Source organism: Meriones unguiculatus, chromosome 14, assembly GCF_030254825.1.
Source record: "Meriones unguiculatus strain TT.TT164.6M chromosome 14, Bangor_MerUng_6.1, whole genome shotgun sequence".
NCBI lineage: Eukaryota > Metazoa > Chordata > Mammalia > Rodentia > Muridae > Meriones > Meriones unguiculatus.
In genome coordinates, this window is record NC_083361.1 from 55,476,151 (window position 1) to 55,497,196 (window position 21,046).

Genomic DNA, 21,046 nt, shown 5'->3' on the forward strand with positions numbered 1-21,046 from the left:
AGTGGGTTAAGGTGCTTGCCACCAAGCCTGATGATCAGAGTTCTATCCCCAAAACCCACCCAGTAGACAAAGAGAATGGACTCCCTCAGACCTCTACATGTGTGCTGTGACACATGCGCGCACACCGTATAAATAAATAAAAATTTTTTTCATTTCTTTTTAATTAATTAATTAAATCACTTTACAGCCTGATTTCAGCCCCCTCCCTCCTCTCTGCCCAGCCCCACCCTCATGCTCCCTTTCCCCATTCCTCCTCTCCTCCTTCTCAGATAAAGGGAGCCCCCCCCATAGGTACCAACCCACCCAGGCACCTCAAATAGCAGCAGGGCTAAGCGCATCCTCTCCCACTGAGGCCTGACAAGGCAGCCCAGCTAGGGGAAAGGGATCCAGAGGCAGGCAACAGAGTCAGAGACAGCTCCTACTCCCATTGTTAGGGGACCCACATGTTGACCAAGCTGCACATCTGCCACATATATGTACAGGGTCTATGTCTAGCCTATGCATGCTCTCTGATTGGTGGCTCAATCTCTGTGAGCCCCCATGGGCCCAGGTTAGTTTACTCTGTAGCTCTTCTCATGTTGTCCTTGATCCCTCCAGCTCCCTCTGTCCTTCCTCTCACTCTTCCACAGACTCCCTGGGTTTAGCTCATTGTTTGGCTGTGGGTCTCTGCATCTGTTTCCATCAGCTGCTGGATGAAGCCTCTCAGAGGACAGTTATGCAGTGGGGATCTTCCATGTGGTAACCAAGCTTACTACTTAGAGCTAGCTGTCATAGATGATTTACTTTCGACAGACATTGATTGTCTACAGTAAAGCAATAACATTGCAGAATCATCACCCGATATTAGTACAGGATTTTCCTCTTCTGTTATTGCAGGGTGTTAAAAAAGATATGTCTGACAGTATCTTTTTTTTTTTTCTTTCTTTCTTTTTCTTTTTTTTTTTTTAGGACAGATTTCTGCGTTCACAAAGATGAACCATGTGACACTGTTGGTAAGTTTGCAGTTCTAACAATGGTTCAAGGAGATGATGTATCAGAGGACTTGTAGTCTGAAGGAGTTACCCCCATCTCCCCAAACAAAGTTAGTGTTTTCTGTTGCCTCTCTTCTTGTAAATTTGTTCCTTGACTATACTCTATGGTTTGTTTGTTTTTTTTCAGGTAAGTTTTGAGGTTGCCTGTGACATAAGGCATGCGTTTACCTAATGAGTTTAGAAAGAATGTTATAGCAAGTCAAATCAAGAACTAGAGCTGCCAGGTAACTCCAAGGTGCCTACAGTTGAGAGTGTAATTGTCCCTTAGCCCTTTGTCCAGCTGGCAGCTTGCTTCCTGGTCTAGCAGGCATACAAGTATTCTTCCCCTTTCTTCTTTTTCTCACCCCCCCTCACAAACAGCTTCCCTTCCTCTCCTCTCTTCGGTGATACCCAAATTGGAAACCTTCCTTGTACTGGGCGTCATGACACACACCTTTCGGATCTGTGATTTTGGGGTCAGGCTGGTCTACAGAGAGAGTTCCAGGAGGACAGCCAGGGTTACACAGAAGAACCCTGTCTCAAAAAAAAAACAAAACAAAACAAACAAAACAAAACAAAAAAAAAAAACAACAAAGCAATCCTAAACCTTTCTTACCATGTAGGCAGAGTACCTCTCTAATAGGGGAGACACTCAGAGCATCTGCTGTTTCCCCAGCCATCACACACACGGAGGTCCCAAATACTATGCTACCCAAAAAGGGTTATGAATTTTATATACTCATATGCTTCAAATTACAGAAATACTGGTGGGAAGTGAGAGAGGATTGACATCATATCTAATATTGTAAAATCTGGATTTTAACAACCTGTTACCATGGAGTCTCAGTTTTGGGTAAGCTTGGCCTCAGCAATGGCTCTACATGACTGAACTGTGTGACTCAAGTTTCTTAATACGTATGATGACTGCCTTGACAAGTGATTTAATAAGACCCTTCAAGATCTGGTAGGATAGCCAACATTTATTTTACATGTTGAAGTTTATAATTATTTTATTTTTTTACTTTATCATTCTTCAAAGCAGATCAGAGAACAAGATATTAAAATTCAGCTAGTGGATGTCTGTGCTTTGCCCCTTAGGACTGGTTCCATGATGGAATTGCTGGGCAAAGACGATGCCAGCCTTGTTTGGCTTGTGAGGTAGCTAAGCCAGGCTCGAGTCTGGCTGGAGCTGTAGAAGCTGCAGGGAAGTGCATTGCTGGAGTGGCTTCTCCTTCCAGCGTTCACAGGTGACCTTTGAGGGCCACTGTAGCTCTTCTAGTGTATGCCAAAACTTTACCCTGCATTGTCTCCTTGCCTAAGCTCGGGAGACATTAGTTTCTTATCTAGGCCTTGCCCCATACTTCCTGATCCTCCAGAAGCCTCTGTGTCACGCAAGGCTGAGTCTGGTCTCCAAGTCCTGTGTCCTGCAGCAGCCGGCTGAGACCTTGAGAGGCTTTTATGTTTTCTTTCTTTCTTTCTTTCTTTCTTTCTTTCTTTCTTTCTTTTTAACAAAATCTCAAATGTTTGATTTTTACCCATAAAGACTTGGAAGCCAGATTCTGGGGTGAAAATCCTGCTGGCTCAGAGAGGCAGAGAAAGCACCCAGCTGACCTGCAACACTTTTATGTACCATGTTGTGTGGTTAATACATCACAGGGAAGGAATGAATACAGATGAAAGAAGAAGCTTCGTGTCTGTGAATAATATGCATTGGAGCGTGTGTTTTTCTTTCCTATGACTGACAATCTTCGTTTGTTCAATTGTGAATATACAAAACACCCATATGATAGGAATTGATTGTACACCCCTCTCCTTGTGGAAGACCAAGCAGCTAATCCTAATCAGGTATCTTTCTCTTAACTACTCAGTACTCCACAATACTTTAAACACTTTCCTCTTGACATTTTTCCATCGCAAAATGCCGCAAGGCCTGTGTATCTCAGGTGACAAAATCTTAACGCTTCAGGCCTCTGGAGGCCACCAGTCCAGGTCCAGTTGTCTTCAGGTGAGGGCTCCCCATGGCTCGCAGATGGCTGGCTCCACAGCATGCTCTTACTTCTGTGTGTCCCTGTTCTTTTTCTTCTTCTTATAAGGACATTAGTCACACTGTATTGGGACCCATCTTTACGGCTATTATCTGACCTTTTATAATTATATTTCTCAAAGCCGTGTTTCAAAATACAGTCCTGCTGAGGGCCAATCCTTCACCCTGTGAATTCTGAGGATCATAATTTAGCCCATCGTGCTATTCATCTGCCACTTCACCACACAAAACCGGGTGGTGTCTGACATCCTTCTGTGATCTCTTCAGCACATGCGTATCACTTCCTAACGGGCCATGGCTTTTCATGGTGGGGACAGGGTGCAATCATTCTTAATGTGGCCATGGATTACCTGAGGGATGGGCTGCTCTGTCTCTTGTCTCCTATTCTTTCTAATGTACTCTTTCTAATACGCTGGTGATTTTTAATTTTTACAAGGGAATTAGACATAGGGCCTTCACATTTTATTATGCTTATTTTAATGTACCATAATTCACTTGAACATGTTATCAAATAATTTTTAAAATGAAGTAATTTGATGAATATAAAACATTTTAAACTGTGGTTATGACTGTCATAAACCAGCCTCAGACTCTTATTAATTTATATAGATATACATATATGCACACACACACACACACACACATATATGTGAGTGCATGCTATATATAGTGATCTACCTATCATCTATATCTATTTATATATTTATGTCTGTATCTATCTATAGCAATACAGAATCAAAAGAAGTTTCCCTATTAGGCCATCAATTGGTTTATCTGGACATAACTCAGTCACAGGTGGAGCAACAGCTGTGAATAGCCTTAAGGACCTGCCTCCTAGGGGACAACTGTTTCAAATGTCCCAGTCCAGATGGCATCTCTTTCATCTTGGTGCCGTGGATGCACCACACTTTAGACTCATCCTCACCTTGTGACTTGACTCTATTCTGGGCAGATGTTAAAGCTCAACATTTAATTATGTAATCGCTGCCACAAGGCAGAGCTCCCCAGACTCTGGCAAGTCCCCCCTCTTCGCCAGTTTTATTGGTACTTATAATTAGGATTTGACAATCTTCTGTGGTATGTGTATGTGTGTGTGTGTGTGTTTATGAAAACATCCAGTTTGAGGGAGGAATGTGAGTGTGTCTAGCTACGGGTTGCAGGCTCTGGCAAGCTCTGCCTTCCTTACACTTATTTAAAAAAAAAATACAGCACCCACTTGCAAGAGTTAGTTATGGATGTAAAATTCCATCAGTATTGGGGTATTTTGCCTCACAATCCAGTTTTGGCTTCTTAATTGGAAGGCCACACATCCAAGAGTTGGGCAACACCAACAGTCTTGACATGATCAAAAATAACGAGTAGGCCACCAGCTGGGTAGGTAGGGAAGGGGAATCTCTGAGAGGAGTTAGGGAAGGAGTGATGATGACCAAAATACATCCCACAAGTTCCCAAAAGAACTAATTCTTAAAATGAAGAGGGAAAAGAGTTTCTGTGAAAGGCAAAGGTATGTATTTTAATACAACAACTCATCCCTTAACACAATTAGCTTTAAATGTTAGTAGAACATGTTTAAACATGTTGACTAGCTTGCACTTAGATGCTGGGAGAAAGCCTTCTAGAACACTGTTGGTCAAGGCTGTCATAATTCGGGACAGAGGGAAATGTGGGTGGCCCTACATCCATCCTGCCCTTGCTTCCCCATACTGCTGCTGTCAGCATGGCCTAGGAAAACGATGGCTGGGCAAACAGGTAAGTGAATGTATGCATGTGTGTATAGACACACACACACACACACACGTGTACACACCTGGTACAAGTGAGCAGGCTGGAGCATGTGGTAAGTGCTCCCTGTGTCTGACAGTATGGTTCAGCTTTGTCTATGCCTGTGAGTTCTCTCAGTCCCTGGCTTGTTCTGATAAGGGCCTCCTGAGGAGACCTGGCTGGCTGGGAAGCTACACTAGTGTAAGCAGTCTGTGTGGGGCTGTGGCTGGCCACCCGAAACCACTTGCCCCAGCGGACCAAGTTCAACTTGTCTCCCTCTTCCTGTCAGGGTCTCTTCTAAGGTTACATATCAGACTGGATTAGAAAATGGTGAAAATACAAAGTTATGTTTTTCCATGGGATAGAATTCTATCAGCCCTTTGGAGCCGTGGAACCAACATTTAGTTTGGAACTTGATAGAGACCAATGAAACATGTAGTTGTGCCTAACTGCCTCTGGAATTAGAAAGCAAGAGGGCTGAAGAAGAAAAGAATCCCAACACACAGGGGTCCAAGGAGGGATGGGAAATGCAGGCTTGTTGTTCAGGCTGTATAATGTTACTTACATGTGTGTTTTCAGGGCTGACCACGTGGTACTGGATAACCGATTGGTGTGCTCTTCCCTGGGGAGGACCATTTTTCCGGCTCTCCGCATTCCTTAGTTGCTTGTAGTCCTTGGTGTAAGGTTGGGGCCTCGTGGGCTTCCCCCCACTCACTTTAGCATGTCCATTGCTGTCTTTATTCAGCTCATGTTTGGGGGTTTATGTTGATGACTTTATATACACAGCTCCCAAAATTCCTAGGAGACACACTCTTACATCAAACTCCCTGATCTTTCTTTCCCATCTTCCACAGTGGTTCTTGAGCCTTAGATGCAGCAGTTGTATTCTAGGACATTGTGGGCGCTTTTAAAGTGCTGTTCCTCAAGGGTGGCGGCTGAGTAGCTCCAGGCCACTGCATTCAGACAAGCTTGTTTGTGCATCATGTTTTTCAGGTCAGACACAATTTACTGGGATTGGTGTTAGGCCAAAACCCACCGCTTTTTCATTCTCAACATAGCCTTGGTGTGACAGTTATCAGAGGGCTTCTCTGACCCCTCTATGTTCCCCTTGGCCAAGGGAACACTTGAAAGGAAATATCATCCTTCATTGTGTTAGAGGACTGTTCCTACTCAAGTCCTGACACTTGTTAGGTCTGTTAGAGTCAAACAAGCCAGTCCTTCTCTACTAGACTGGGGAAAGTAGAGTTATCAATGGGCAATGAAGCTGTGTGATAGTTTTGTCTTATGAGACGGCTATTGTAGCTCATGGGAATCTACTGAAACATAGTATGCTGTGGGGTGCTGTGTGTACAGGAGAGGCTTGGAGTCCCAGGAATACCACTACAGACTCCCCAAGAGCCCTTCTGTACTAGTTGGGGGAAGCCCAGGAAATTCAAGGCTGAGAGAGAGAGAAGAGACAACAGTTTACCGTATGGGGTCCCTCTTGGCCCTATCATCTCCACAGTGAAGACTCCTACTCAAGGGCCAGTCACTGGAAAAGGGGTCAGACAAGGCTCAGTCGTGTGGTCTGGACACTGGTTCTACAGTTAGACCTGGGACTACATCTTGCTTCTGCCTCATCCTTTGTGATTTACCTTCCACATCCAGATATAACCTCACCAACCATGGAAATGTTAATCCCTAGGGTTTTTCTGAGGATAAAGGGGATGACTGAACACATCTGTTTAATTTGGTGTCTGTCAAGAATCAGAAAATGGTGGTGGAGGAGGGAGGGCTCTGAGGTTAAGAGCATAGACAGAGGACCCAAGTTGGGTTCCATCACCTATGTCAGATGGCTCACCTGTAAGTGTAGTTCAGGGGATCTGACACCTTCTTCTGCCCTCCTCAGGCACCTGCACACATGTGGCATGCATACATTATTTAAAAATAAAAAATCTAGAAAAGATGCCATCCCCAGACAGGAAATAACAAATGCTACAAAGACTGTATGGAAGTGGGGACTCTAATGTATTGCTAAGGGTTGTGGACAATTTTGCATCTCTTATGGAAAACATAACAGTGTTTTCTCCCCTAGACTAAAGTGTAATGTAGGAATTCCAATTCTAGATAATAATCAGAAGACACAAGAGCAGGTATTCAAACAGACATTTACACACTGTGTTCAAAGCAGCGCTATGCCTAAGTGCCAAAAAGTGGAGACATTCTTTTTCATTTTTAAAGATTAATTTTTTTTACATTTCTTTTTTATTATCATGTATTACAATTTATTCAATTCGTGTCCTGGCTGTGGCCCCCTCCCTCATCTCCTCTTAATCCCACCCTACCTCCCTCTTCTCCTCCTGTGCCCCTCCCCTAGAGCACTGATAGAGAAGGTCCTCCTCCCCTTCTCTCTGACCCTAGCCTATCAGGTCTCATCAGGACTGGTTGCATTGTCTTCCTCTGGGGCCTGGCAAGGCTGCATTCCCTTTCTTAAGTGTTCACCAATTGATAAATGCTGTGTGGTGTGTACATATGGCGGGATAATAAACTCTGACACAGACTACATCGTGGATGAGCCTTTGGGACACAATGCTGAGCAAAACAAGCCTGAGTTAGGAAAGCATATGTGCTATGAGATTCCACATGCGTAAGACACCCAGAAGAGGATGTTCATAGAGACAGCAAATGGTAGGGGGCTGGGAGGAGAAAGAAGTATTCTTTATTTAGGCTATACTATGTAAGTATTTAGGCTATTACTTAATATCTTGAAGTTCTGGTTTTACAAGATGAAAACTCATCGCAACAGTAGTTGCAATGGTTCGTTTTAATGGTCAGCTTGTCACAAGGTAGAATCACTGGGAGAAAGTCTCAGTGATGGTTTTTCTGGATGGTGTTAGCCTATGGTTATTTTCCTGAGAGATTTTCTTGGGTTAATTGATGTAGGATGACCCAGCCCACCGTGGGCGGCGGCATCCCCTGGGTTTGGGTCCTGAACCGTATAAGATTAGAGAAAGTAAGCTAAGTGGTGGAGGCACGCACACATTCCTTTGTGTCTCTTTTCTTGAGCGTCAATGTGATGAGCCCCTTCAAGTTCTTGCCTGGGCTTGCTCACAATGACGAATCATAACCTGGACCTGTAATCCAAATAAACCCTTTCTCAGTTGCTTATGGTGAGGGTGTTTCAATCCAGCAACTGAAGCAAAATCAGGATAGCAGTAATGGTTGAGCAACCATGTAAATGAATTTATTGCCACTGAACTGAACACTGAGAAGTGGTTGATATGATAAGCTTCACATTGTGTGTAGTTAGCCACGGTGGAGTTTTTGTTTGTTTGTTTTGAAGTTTTTAGACTAGTTCAGAAAAAGAGAAAATATAAAAGATTCTGTAGTGTTTTTTATTTTAAGGCAATTTCATTTGAAGACAATTTCCAGATAGAGCGGAGTCCTTCTTCTATACAGAAGGAAAAATGAGGCTCTAGCTGGAGTGTGGACAATGCACGAAGCAGGAGTTTGCCTGCTGGGGACAGGAGGGCAGAGGAGAGGTGAGTAAGGGAGAAGAGAGGAAAGGCACAGTAGGAAGTGGTGCTAGAGCTAAAGCAAAGTCTTTTTAAGGTTTTGAAGCTTTCTTTTTGGCTGAAAAGCTGTGCTGTGTGGCCTTAGGAAATAGGGCTCAGTTAGCTCGCATTGCTCACTGATACTTTTGGACTGCGGGCAGTCCACACTGCATCTGGCAATAAAACTGTCCTTTAGTATAGCCACGAGGTCATTTTCCTAGTAGCTGCTCAGCCTTTGGACTCTTGGTATCAAGAGATGAGGTCAGCCACTGAGGCCATTGTGGTGCTGGGAACTGACCACAGGCTCAGCATTGAGTGACCTTGTTCAGAGCTGCAGCTTAGGGGAGAATCTCTGCTGCCTGACATCAGTCACGTAGATAGTTCATCAGGCTCCCTTGATCATGGTGAGTTTATAAACTGAAGAACCTTCAACCCTCTCTTGTGAAATTGGAAGTTGGCTTTGAATCTTGAACCTCAACTTCTTCATATATACAAGTTAAGCAATCAGAGTGCTTTGGGAAAGGGAGCAAGGGTTCAGCTAAGGTAGTGGCTCTCAACCTTCCAAATGCCGCAACCCTTTAATGCAGTTCCTTTAGTTGTGGTGATCCCAACTATAAAATTAGCTCACTGCTCCTTTATAACTATAATTTTGCTATTGTTGTGAGTCATAATATAAGTATCTGATATGCAGCATATCTGATATGTGATCCCTGTGAAAGGGTTGTGTAATGATAATTTTTAAATTTTGGTTTCTTTAAAAAAACACGGAAATATTTTAAGAATATGTTTTCATTTTAACCTCAGGTGTGGGGAAATGGGGCTGCTTTGTAGCATCTGACTATAATTTGCCTCGTGCTCTAGCAGAGGCTGGAGATATTTTTTGCAATTGTGGGATATTTGGAATTCTAGGGACTTTCGAGAAGTATATAAATGCGAGGTCCCCGAAAGGCAGTGTGGGTTGCTGGCTGGCAGTTGGATGCTATTGGTTGCCATTTGTTATGTAGTCATGTGCAAAGAAATGAAGAGAAGAAATTTGATATCTTGACAGGGAAGATCAAACTTGCCACAGGAAGCTCAATGCCCTTAATCAACAGGAAGAAGTCTAATAATAGCATCACCCCCTTTCCTCTCTGTCTCTTTCTCTCTCCTATCTAGTGTTAGGAAGGTTGGAAGGGAAGAAGAAAAAGGAACTCACAAAGTAATAAAAAAATCTAGTTACTGGGTTGTTCAACTCTCAAAGGGGCCACAGCCAACAGAAATATGGGCTAAACTTGCTGTTTTGCTGTTGAACAAAGACCAGCTCTTGCCCAAGCTGCTACTAAGGACTTAAGTTTAGTGCCTTTGGAGGGATTCGTTTGGGTGAGTATGATCAAAAACTTATCCCAAACAGGAATAGGTTCATGAAGAGCTGAGCCGCCGCTCAGGAGAGGGTGTGCCGTGACTAGAGAAGGGACTGGCCATGTGTAGGGAAGGGCTAAGCCATGGTTGGTTAAGGGTGAGCTGAATCATAGTTAGGACCTGCCACACGGTCCAGGGTATTATGGTAAATATTGTTAGCTGATATTCAGAGGGTTTTCCCACTGGGGAGATTAAATTTCTCAGTCTTCCTGGCAAGAGCCGACAACAGCCTTCTGCCCAATGAAATGAGATTGGAAGTGACTTGTGATATCTTGAGAGTTTTTGCCCTTGCAAACCTCCTATGAGCAGTGTTGGAGAGCTTTCTTCATTGACCATCCTAAGGTCATCCAAGGAATTGGCAGGCACAGTCCCTGAAACTGGATGTTACAGGAGTGAGAAGATAAGAGTATTGGCACACTGAAATTGGGATTGTTTGGTAGCGCTTAGCTTCCATGTTCAGAAATGAGGAAGTCTGTGTCTCTCTAAGGTTCTGTACTTTTCAAACTTTGAGATCTCAAAACCCTGAAGACTTTGGCAGGAAATACCCCCTCTCCCCACAGGAGGTGCAGTGTTAGGGACATAGTTGGAATTTTGAGTAATTTTAGAAGAGGATGAAGAAGTAGCCTTCGCCTTACAGAGGGAGTAAAGATAACTCCTTCTCTTCCATTCATCTTAAGCATCCCAGAGTAACAAGCAGAAAACAAAGAAATTGAATGTGTATATGATACATGTTGGAAGACTCAGCAATGAGTAACTCAAATGGGCTCTTAGGACTTGGGCTTATGAATAGCTCAGTAAAAGGAAAATAACACGTTTAAAGTAACAAAACAAAGGGAAAGGCTTTGAATTTTCTAGACTGACAAGCTGTGAGGTGATGAATGTGGAGGAATTGATTCTGCTTTGCCATCTGTGGACTGGTACAGGCCTAGAGTTGTCCCTGGTGACACACTTTTGTCCTTCAGTAATGCTTGGCAGGCCAAGCCTGGTGGTCCATGAGATGTTAAGGCATCTGATACTTTTTGGCTCTAGAGCCGTCCTCTGTGGGTCTTTCCCTCAATACTGAAGAGAGGCCCCTTCAGCACTCATGTTGCCTCTTGCTCATTACACACCATGTGCCTCCTGTTGGTAAAGAGGCACCAAGTATGGGTTTACTTGCTGTGACAACATGCCTGAGAAAGCAAATTAAAATGGAGAAGAAACAGGCATGCTGGGACATACCTGTAAGCCTAGCACTTGGTAGGAGGGGCTGAAGCAGGAGATCACTGGATTCAAGGTCAATCTAGGTGCTAGGCCAGCCTGAGCTACAAGGCAAGATTTTACCTCAAACAAAAATAAAAACAAAACAAAAAAAGGTAAGGGAGATAAGAAGTTGTGCAACTCCCAGTTTCAAAGGCTTGGAGTCCATGGTTGGCTGGCAGCATTGATCTGGGGCCTGTGGTAGGAGAGGCTGTCATGGCGGAGAACGCTCACTGGAGTAAAGGTCTTCATTGTATGGTGAGGAACCAGAGGCAGAGAGGAGAGGGCTATGTTCCCAGTGTCCCCTTCAAGGTTATATTCCCTCCTTCACAGGTTCCACCACCTCCCAATCACATCACAGGCTCATGACCAAGCCTCTAAAACAACATTTGGGAGACATTTAAGATCCAACCCGTAGAAAGCATCAACACAGTTCACCATATTACATGCCAGGGAATGAATGGCATCAAGAGCCAAGTCGATTTTCATTTGTCCTTGGGAGGCTGAAGAGCTTTGCTCCAGTGGAGCTACCCCCTAGCTGTCTCAGTCACTGCCCTGCTGCTGTGAAGAGACACCATGAGTAAAGCGACTCTTCCAAAGCAGAGGCATTTAACTGAAGACTCGCTTACAACCTCCGAGGCCTAGTCCTTTGCCATCATGGCGGCACTCATGGTGCTGTGGCAGTAGCGGAGAGCTACACCCTTATTCTCAGGCCAAGAGAGACCACTGGGCCCAGCATTGGCCTTTGAAAAACCAAAGCCCATCCCTAGTGACACACTTCCTTCAATAAAGCCACACTTACACCAACAAGCCACACCTCCTAACCCTTCTCAAATAGTGCCACTCTCTGATGCCTAAGCATTCAAATATATAAGCCTATAGGGGCCGTTCTTATTCAAACCATCCTAGCCTTCAATACTTTAAACAAACAAATAACAACAACAACAACAACAAACCTAAGGCTTTATTTTGTTAGCACATGGGGAAACTGAGGCACCAAAAGGAAATCATTCTCATGTGAAATTACCTCACTCCTGAACGGCAACGCTGAGATCAGCTAACTTGCTGTGATGCCCAGGGCTAATTCCTAGCCCATTCTGCTAGTCCTGTGCCCATTCATTGCTTGTTTTCAGCAGGTGTTAAATCACCCATCACTGTTTTCCCCCATGTTTGCTTCCTTTCCATATCTTTATAATGTGAACTATTTTTCAGAAACATTCAAGCAAGAAAAACAGAACACAACAACAGCAACAACAGAAACAAAACAGCATCTCAAATCCCTTGAATGGCTTACCCCAATAACCTAAAGACCTCCAAATAGGCCACATTTCTCAAAGGTTCTCACAGTAGTGTCAAGGTGAGACCAAACCTTTAAAACATGGGCATCTGTATGACCTTCAGCAACAACAACAAAAAAAGTTGGGACAGGTAGTTGATGGTATAAGACTTGAAAATTTTAGTTGGTGTAGCATGGCTGAGGGCTTTTCAGAGAAGGGACATTTTGGAAAACATTTGGAAACCCTTTGGCCAGGGCTTCTAGGAGTTCATCAAGCTACTATTAATCTGTGAAGACACAGCAAGGGTCTGCACAGTGGGCCTCCTGGAGGAGAGGTGTTTCATAGTCATAGTCCCTGGTCCCCCTCCACGTTTGTTCCTTAGGTAGAAGCAAGAAAAACCAGGAAGAGCTCAGGATCCCATTGTCGGTACCAGAGCAGGATTTGCTCCTGGCAGGATTACACCACAGGCTGTGGCTCAAAACGGCACCTTCCCCCATCCCGCCTCTCTTGAAGACCAACACTAGGTTCATGGAAAATCTGATGAGGTGGCAGGACACTGGGGCAAGGCCGTTCCTTGGATATGAGTCAATATCCTGATGAACAGAGACATCCACAGTCCCCGGGGATCATCGTGGTTACCATCCCTAATCCGGGTCAGCTGTGTGAGCGGTGCAGATGCAACCAGGGCACATGGGAGGGAACTTGGACACTCACATCATCACTGCCTTTTTTTAAAAGGGAGAATGTTTAAGATGTGCTCACGAGTCATAATGAAATAACAGTAAACAATGAGCAAGCTGCTCTAGAATCAGGCCAGCCACGCCAGGTTTGTTTTAAATTAACAAACTTCCGTGAGGAAGTAAAGGACCCTCAGCTACGATAACAGAAAGCCAGGGCCTCTTGAAGTGCCATTCCCAAATCAGCAGCTTTAATGGCAGTGGTGTCACCCAGATTCCTCAAATCTGGTGCCCGAGGGTAAAGCCCAGCACTCTGTATCCTAAGGAGTCCTAAGCTGGCTCATGGGCATGTTGATGTCAGAAGCACCCGAAAGCCAGGAGCGTTAATATGGATCCATTATACAAGACATTACAAACCACCTCTCCCAGATCTGTCCTCCTCTTCCTCATAGGTATGTCACCGGGTGTTGGCCACATTGACCTGATTTCAGTGTCCCCTGTTCAACAGGTGCTAGATGGGACCCTGGAAGCCTTTGTGCTGGTAGAGACAAATATATATTTGGAGCTAAGGGCTCAAGCATCAACAAAAGTTTGGAAAGTTCTGGAAATGCTCAATTCTTCCTCCAACCCTTCTGTATCAAAATCTCTGTAGCCTGGTATGGGGCAGCCTGCCTCGTGGCCACATACACTCTAGTGACTGTAGAGTCAACTTTCACAGACACTGGTCTAAATCTTGGTTACAAAAGGCAGATTCTCTCTCTTTCTCATTCTTCCTCTGTTCCCTCCTCCCTCTTTCTATCTTTCTCCTGTCTATGTGCATATGCACACACACACACACACACACACACACACAGACCTGACCTTGCATGCTTAGAAAAAATCAGATGCCAGCAGCTTCATTAAAAAAAAAAAAATCTAGCAAAGGCTGAGTGAGAATAGTTGATGATAGGAGGCATTCTCTCAGCATGTACGAAGCTCAGGGTTCAATTCCTGGCCTGACAAGACAGTGAAAAGACACAAACAAACAAAAAACCAGAAGACGCCCCCAGCGCCCGTGCTTTTCTTCCCGGTGAGGCACTAGGTGTGGCTTTTCTGGCGGCTGGAGGCAGCTCACATCTCTGCAGACATCAGAAGCCATAGCCCAGTGCTCTTCTCACACCTCTGTTGGCCTCCTCTCCTCAGGTTGCTGGAGAAGGAAGCATGGACAAGAGGTGTTGCTGTACAGCCAAGGCTGTCTTCTCTCTCCTCACAGCATCCGGGGTGTGATTCTGTGTAAATGATTCACTTTTTATTATTGTTGTTAAAAAAACCAGCTGAACAGAATGCTTCTCCCCTCGAGTTCCTGCTGCTCTTCTCTTGTTTGGTTTCATAATATTCCAGATATTTTCTATTGTCTCCTGTACCCCATGGTTACAAAATCAAACAGGACAAAACAGCTGTGCAAAGGCGGCGGGGGGTGGGGGTGGGGGTGGGATTCAGGAGCAGCCACGATGGCTCATCTCTCTCCTTGGCTCAGCTGCTGATTAAATGGAAGGGTTCCCAGAGAGGCAGCCGCAGCGGAGCGGCTGCGGAGTCCCTGGGGTCAGTCTCATAGACCGGTTGCAGCCTTTCCTGAGCCATAGAGCTCCAACTGCCAAGATAAACATCGGTTTCGAGATAAAGTCCCAACCCCAAGAGGTTTTCATCTTGGAAAAGGAACCTGTACGACAGTCAGTGTGTTGGGGAAGGAGGCATGTTTCCCCACACCCAGCTCTTCAAGCCCTATGTGTGAAAGTCCACGGGAGCTAAGAAGGCAGGGGTTATTAGCCAGGGCTAAGGAAACAGGTTAGGGGTGGAAGGAGGGACTCTAGGCATAGGCTGGTTAGTCTCTTAACCATGGTGAGACCCGAGGCTTCACCTTCCCCACTTCCCTTCCCTCCTGAGAGTAACTTTGGTGGGGGCATCAGACAAAGCAGTGGGGGTGGTGATGGGGGGCAGCATTTGTCACAGAACCTGCCTATCTTGTAGAAAAGGTTGTGTGAGTTTTATTAACTGCTTAGAGCCTGGAGTGTGGCTCAGTGTCCGAGGCTTGTCTACCGTGCTCAGGGCTCTTGGTTTGATCCTATTACAAACACAACATTTAGTAGTTAACCAGCCATTCTATTGGCTTCATTTCTAATGGTGCCTGATACACACCTTGAACCTACCGCCAGTCTCTGCCTGCTCTGTTGCCAGTATGCTTGGGGGTCAGAGTCTGCACCCTGGCAACCCTACCAAGCTAGGTTTAGCCACTGTCTTCCATAAGCCAATCAAACAGGAAAGCAACGGTAAAAGGCAGAAGAGGGAGAGTTAGCCAGTATGGCCACATTGGAAAGAAGGACAAATAAAGAGGTCGAATGACGTCCCCCAAACTCCGTTTTCTGGGTCCTAAAAGCTTAACGAGAAGTGTGAGGTACACATAGCCAAACAGCTCCTCCTGAGGTGCAGGCCTGCCCATCATGGAACCATCGTTAGCTCAGCTCCAGTCTCTAATGCAAAATGGTCTGAGAAGCAGTCACAGCTCTGTGAAATCTCTTCCCCCCCCCCCCAGATAAGTTCCTTCTCTGGCTGCTCAGGCATGAGATTCCTAGGACAGTTAAGGTTCCTGGGGACCACTGTCAGGTAGCCACATGTCCAAAAGGAGAGACACAAGTGTCTTTTCAGAATATCCTCATTTCTGCCAGGACAGGCACATAACTTCAAAATACATTACTCAGATTCCCTGTAACCACATCCTTCCTTTCCTCTGGTCCAGGCTATATCAGGTCTCTTCACCCACTACAGCCTTCTCAACAGCTTACATGCCGCCTGAGGGGACCTCAAAAATCTAAATCTGGGGGCTGGAGAGGTGACGCCACAGCTGAGAGCATTCACTGCTTTCCGTGAGGCCCAGAGTTCATTTCCCAACACCCACACTGATCATCTCGACCTCCTGTAACTCTAGCTGGAGGGTCTTCAGGCCTTCTCAGGTGCGTGCTCATACTCACTCACACACACACACACACACACACACACACACACACACACACACACACAAATACAAGTAAAATAAAACTGTAAAAATCTAAAGTTCCTTGTTCAAATCCTGAAGTAGATTTCTAGCATATATAGAAGAAACCCAGAAACCAGTAGTACCTCCCCCCAACAAACAAACAAACAAGCAAACAAACACGTGGCTCCTTCACTGATTCCAGTTCCTGCTTCATGAGCCCTGGGGCATCTGCACCAGCCACACCAACCTTCTCCTTACTCCCTCTTCTTGAGTTCATCTTCATCTTAAGCTTCATCCTTGCTGTCTTGGGTATGGCACGCTCTTCGTCTGACATCTCCATGGCTCATTATTTCTCTCAGGTCTTCATCGAGACAGCATCCAACAAGCAGCCTTTCCACTTTACCCAGAGCTGTCTGTCTGCCTCTGTGATGAGAATGCAAGCTTCCCCTGGGGTTCAGCTGCCGCTTTCCATACCCTCCTGTGTTTCAGCAGCAAGCACGCGACAGAAGCTAGTAATACTGAGCAAATGCTTGTCCTTAAAGGTCCCAAGGCCTGTGCATTAAAGTCTCACTTCCCAGGCTGAGGCCCTACTGGGAATTGGCAGAGCCTTTAGGGGGTGGGTTGATGGCAGAAGCTTAGCTTTCTGAGGTAGGGCCCTTCCTCCCTCCTTGCTTCCTCTCGGCTGTTAGGTGATTAGGTCTCCTCAACCACATTGTCCCATGATGATGCCCTGTCCTCATGGCCAAAAGAAATAGGGCCAGGCCATTATAAACTCAATCCACGAGCCAGAAATGGAACCCTTCGTTCCCATAAATTGATTGGCCTAGGGTTTGTTCTAGGGCTTGTTGCAAGAGTGGGAAGTTGACTATCAGGTCTGTTTTCGTGACAATGACATTGAGACAGTACTTGTCTGGTTACCTTCTAGGCACTTTGCAGCTCCTTCTATGCTTCTTGATCTAATGTTTTACAAAAGAAAGAGGGAGATAACTTCCCAAGGAAGTTCTTAATACCATTTTGTACGATTAGTAAAGAAACTCCAGATTGAATTTACATTTATCAGAGCTTTGATTGCATCTGTAATGGTTAACGTTGCCAACTTGATAGAATCTAGAATTACCTGGGGGACAAGCCTCTGGGCATTCCTAGGGACTGTGAAGTCTGAGTTAGCCTGTGGGGCGTGGCTGTCAGATGTAGGTTAGTTTACCTGAGGTGGGATGATCTGCCTTCTGTGGGCAGCCCCGTGACATGGGTTGCGGTCCTAGACTGCATAAAACAGCAAGAGTGAGTGAACATGAACTTTCTCCTCCTCCTGCTTTCTGAGTATGGAGGCCACGTAGCCAGCCAGCCCACCTGCCCTGCCTGCTGCCATGTCCTCGCTCCACCATGGAATGATCACCTAGAACTGCAAGCTAGAATAAGCCCTCCCCCACCCCCGAAATTGTTTTTTGCCAGGTATTTGGCAACAAGAATGAGAAAGTGATCTAAACACTTTCCCTTCGGAAAACAAACTTAGATAGTGAGCCCCCATTAAAAAAATGTGCTCTTGCATTGGTGGGGACATGGGTGGTCCTCTCCTCTGAGACCTTGGGCAATCGATATACACAGCAGTTCTTAAAATATGCCTAACCCAGTGTCTCCACACCAAGAACTGCCATGGAGACTTAGTGGGGTCAGAACACGGACACACTGGCTATGTGGATTTATGTGCCGAGTTGTTCTCATTACTCAGGAAACAGGCTTGTGTTGAGGGCAGGTGGCTTGTATAGCTTACCCAGAGGAACTAAGCAGGGCCACCTCTGGCTCGCTGAGGTGAAGCCTTCGGAGCTGAGAAACAGTGAAACACAGTGGGGAAAGGCGGACATGACCCAACGCTCCCATCGCACAGGTATATTTTATGAAGGAAACGGGCTCGTTGGGCAATGTTTGGTCTCTTCGTGTGATTTAATGGCCCAGCAATATGTGAGTGCGTGTCCCAAGTCACTTTTCACCCCCCAGATGTTCAGAGCCTGTGTCCACACCAGGCCCTTAGCCTCGTCTCACCCTGGAGGAGGGAATGAGACTTAGAATGTGGAGGTGGCACAGGTGTGGCCGGCCTCTGCTGTGACTCTAGCGGTCCCCTGAGGTGGATTGCTTTCTAGAACTGGGCCCGTTTTAGTTGGCTCTCCTGAGAGAGTTCCATACTCTGAGATTTGTAATGAATCTCATGAGCTGCCACGGGCCAGGTACCCTGGCCCCACCCAGTTCTTCTGTCTGTATGGTTTGGAATATAACGTTTCTTCATTATTTCATCTGTGCACTCTCAAGACAATCCAAATGAGGCCAGGGTCACCCTTATTCATTTTGTGAATCTAAAGAGTTCTAGAACAAGTCTACTTTATAAGTAAAATGAAGGTTCAGGCATTAGGCGTGGATACAGAGAAGGAAAAGGATGCCAAGGCTTTATTTTGTGTCTGTGCACAGCCCTGATTGGGCTCAAAGGAAGAAAAGTGATGAGGACTGACGAGAGATCACTCCCCAGGATGGCTGTAGGATGACATAATACCATCAGGGAGGAATCTGAGGCCAGGAAGCGTGCCTGCATGGTTCAGAAGGAAGCAACAGACAATAGGAGACCCTTTTGGACAAGATTCCGTGAGTTCAGGAAGAGCCCTTAGCTGGCCAGCTACGCAAGTGAAGCAGAACTGCCTCCAGCCCTAAAAACATACCCTGGGTATGCTGGGAAATGACAGTGGGCCATCAGTCCCAGAGAGAGCCTTTCCAGATCCCCATAGGACATCAGCTCACACAGCCTGTGCAAAAGTCGCCTGCTCATAGGTGGTCCAAGGACACAGGGGCATAACCACCAATGGTAACTGGCCAAATCTTCCTCCCTCCTACCTGCAGTGTATGAGAGATGCCTGCTGTGCCTGTGAGAAAGTGGTTATCATCTGGGGAGTTCCAGTGGCTGCTGGTTTATGAAAGGCACACAGGGAAATGCCTTTAATGAAGTAAGAATAAGCCAAAGAGTGAGCCACGAGGGTTACTGCCAAGAGGCATATCACTGAAGCCTCAATTAAACTTTCCATTGGATTATCTGATGATAAGTAGACGTGCCTTGAGGATTTCATTGTCTTTGATAAATGGCAGGAGTTCAACACTTAAAGCATGGCAGGCCATAGCATGACACAGCCCTGGAAATAACAAGGCACCCCACTGCTCCATACGGAGCGCCTCAATTACCCTGATGGAAGTGTTTGTTTTAAAGACTGTTTTGGGTTATTTGTGCCCTGGGATGTGCAGGCATTCAGTCTGCATTCCATCAGGAAGGGTTTCCAACAGCACAATTCCTTTTGGTGCCAACAGAGTTTTCAGCGCCTGGAGGAAAGGGTGGCTGCCTTCCAAGACCTACCTTGCTATGTTACTAATCCCTTTCTTCCTCCCTCGTGGACCATTCTTGTCTGCTGGCTGCTGGGAGACAGAGTGATGGCTTCCTAATTGGGTCCCCAGGCAGAGTCACAACACCTGTGTCTGGGGGTGTTTGGTATAAACAGTGGGCTTTGCATCTTAGGGTAAGATGCACGTGACTGTGCACCTGTGGGTGTGTAAGTCTATTTTTGAACATATCTTTCTTACGAGCATTCTTGTTATCCATGAGGCACCTTCTTGAAAGTAATAAAACATTGCCTTAATACACACACATACACACACCACAGACATTTGCTGAGCTACTGAACTGAAAGCAGTGTTAAATTCTAATCATTTCTATCTAGCTGAATGGCCAGGCCTAATGCAGATAATATGGAGATGCCCCTAGCCAGTTGGATTCCCTTATCTTTTGAGAACCTTGCTGCCAGTGTGCTATTGTCATTTGACAAACATTCCATTCCTCTCATGCTTAGCCTCTGGAGCCTTCGTGGGCCTCAGATGACCCCCTCTAGTGGGTTTGGCATCGGCCACTGGGCCTTCCTGGCTCCTCCTCCAACTCTGTACCAACATCTGGAGAAAGTTACACAAGGCTGTGCTACTGTTAAACCTGCCCTCAGCTCTGGACACTTGTCTGATGGGCCTTATAGCCCCTGGAAATCACCCTGAGAGCACTGTGAAGGACGGGTGCCGTGAAGGCCACCTCCATGGGTGCCCTCTGGGATGTGTTTGCCTTCTTCCACTGTTTTCTCAGTTGATACGCTCTGCTCGTCCCTAAGCTTATCCAGGCTCAACCAGGAAGTTTCTAGAAGTTCAGCCCAGGCTGGATGGTTGGAAGGAGCAGGAGTTGGATCTGACAGATACTGTGCCAGCCTGTCTGCCTGAGCCTTGGAGGGAGGCTGGCATGGTTGGCCTTCCTCCACATTGTATCTTTCAGGTGACTTTGTGTAACACTCTGGTGCTGGATAAGAAAGCAGTGTTTGCCTCTCATCAGAGGACAGTGTCTACCTGTTGGACCTTATACTCAGCCTCTAGGAAGTGTCCTTGCCTTTCCTGTTTACTAAGTGTGAGTGAATGTATGTGTGTGTGTTTGTCACTCGAATACACAGTCCATCCACATTGTCTTGTCTTTTCTTTCTTTCTTTCTTTCTTTCTTTCTTTCTTTCTTTCTTTCTTTCTTTCTTTCTTTCCTTTCCTCCTTCCTTCCCTCCTTCTTCCTTTCTTTTCCTTTCCTTCTTCCCCTTCCTTCTTTTTCCTTTCTCTCTCTTTCTTTCTTTTGGTTCTACAAAACAGGGCTTCTCTGTGTAGCCCTGGCTGTCCTGGGACTCACTCTGTACAACAGGCTGGCCTTGAACTCACAGAGATCTGCCTGCCTTTGCCACAAGAGTGCTGGAAGTAAAGGCTCATAACATTTATTTTTGAAATAGGGCCTTTCTCTGACCTGGAGGTCAGAAAGTGGGTTAAGCTAGCCAACTGGCTAATGAATCCCAAAATTTGCCCACCTTTAACTCCCAGCACTCAGATGACAAGCATAGGTCACCATGCCTAGGTTGTTTTGTTCTTTTTTTATGTTTATAACTCAGTTCCTCATGCTTGCAGCCAGGCACTTTAACAGCCGAGCTATCTCCCCAGCACCTGTCTGGTCTTCAAAGGAAGCTGTTTGCCCTTGTTAGGTGGAGAGGACTTGTTGTTTGCTTC

At 45.8% G+C, this 21,046-nt stretch overlaps 1 protein-coding gene across 2 annotated transcripts in view; it reads left to right on the forward strand.

The window, feature by feature from the left end:
* Adamts17 (ADAM metallopeptidase with thrombospondin type 1 motif 17) overlaps nt 1-21,046 on the forward strand; it is a 299,178-nt gene that overhangs the window by 88,807 nt on the left and 189,325 nt on the right. For both annotated transcript variants that reach the window (XM_060367298.1, XM_060367300.1), the window contains exon 7: nt 949-992. In XM_060367298.1, coding sequence (XP_060223281.1) covers nt 949-992 — 44 coding nt within the window. The remainder of the gene's footprint in view (nt 1-948; nt 993-21,046) is intronic.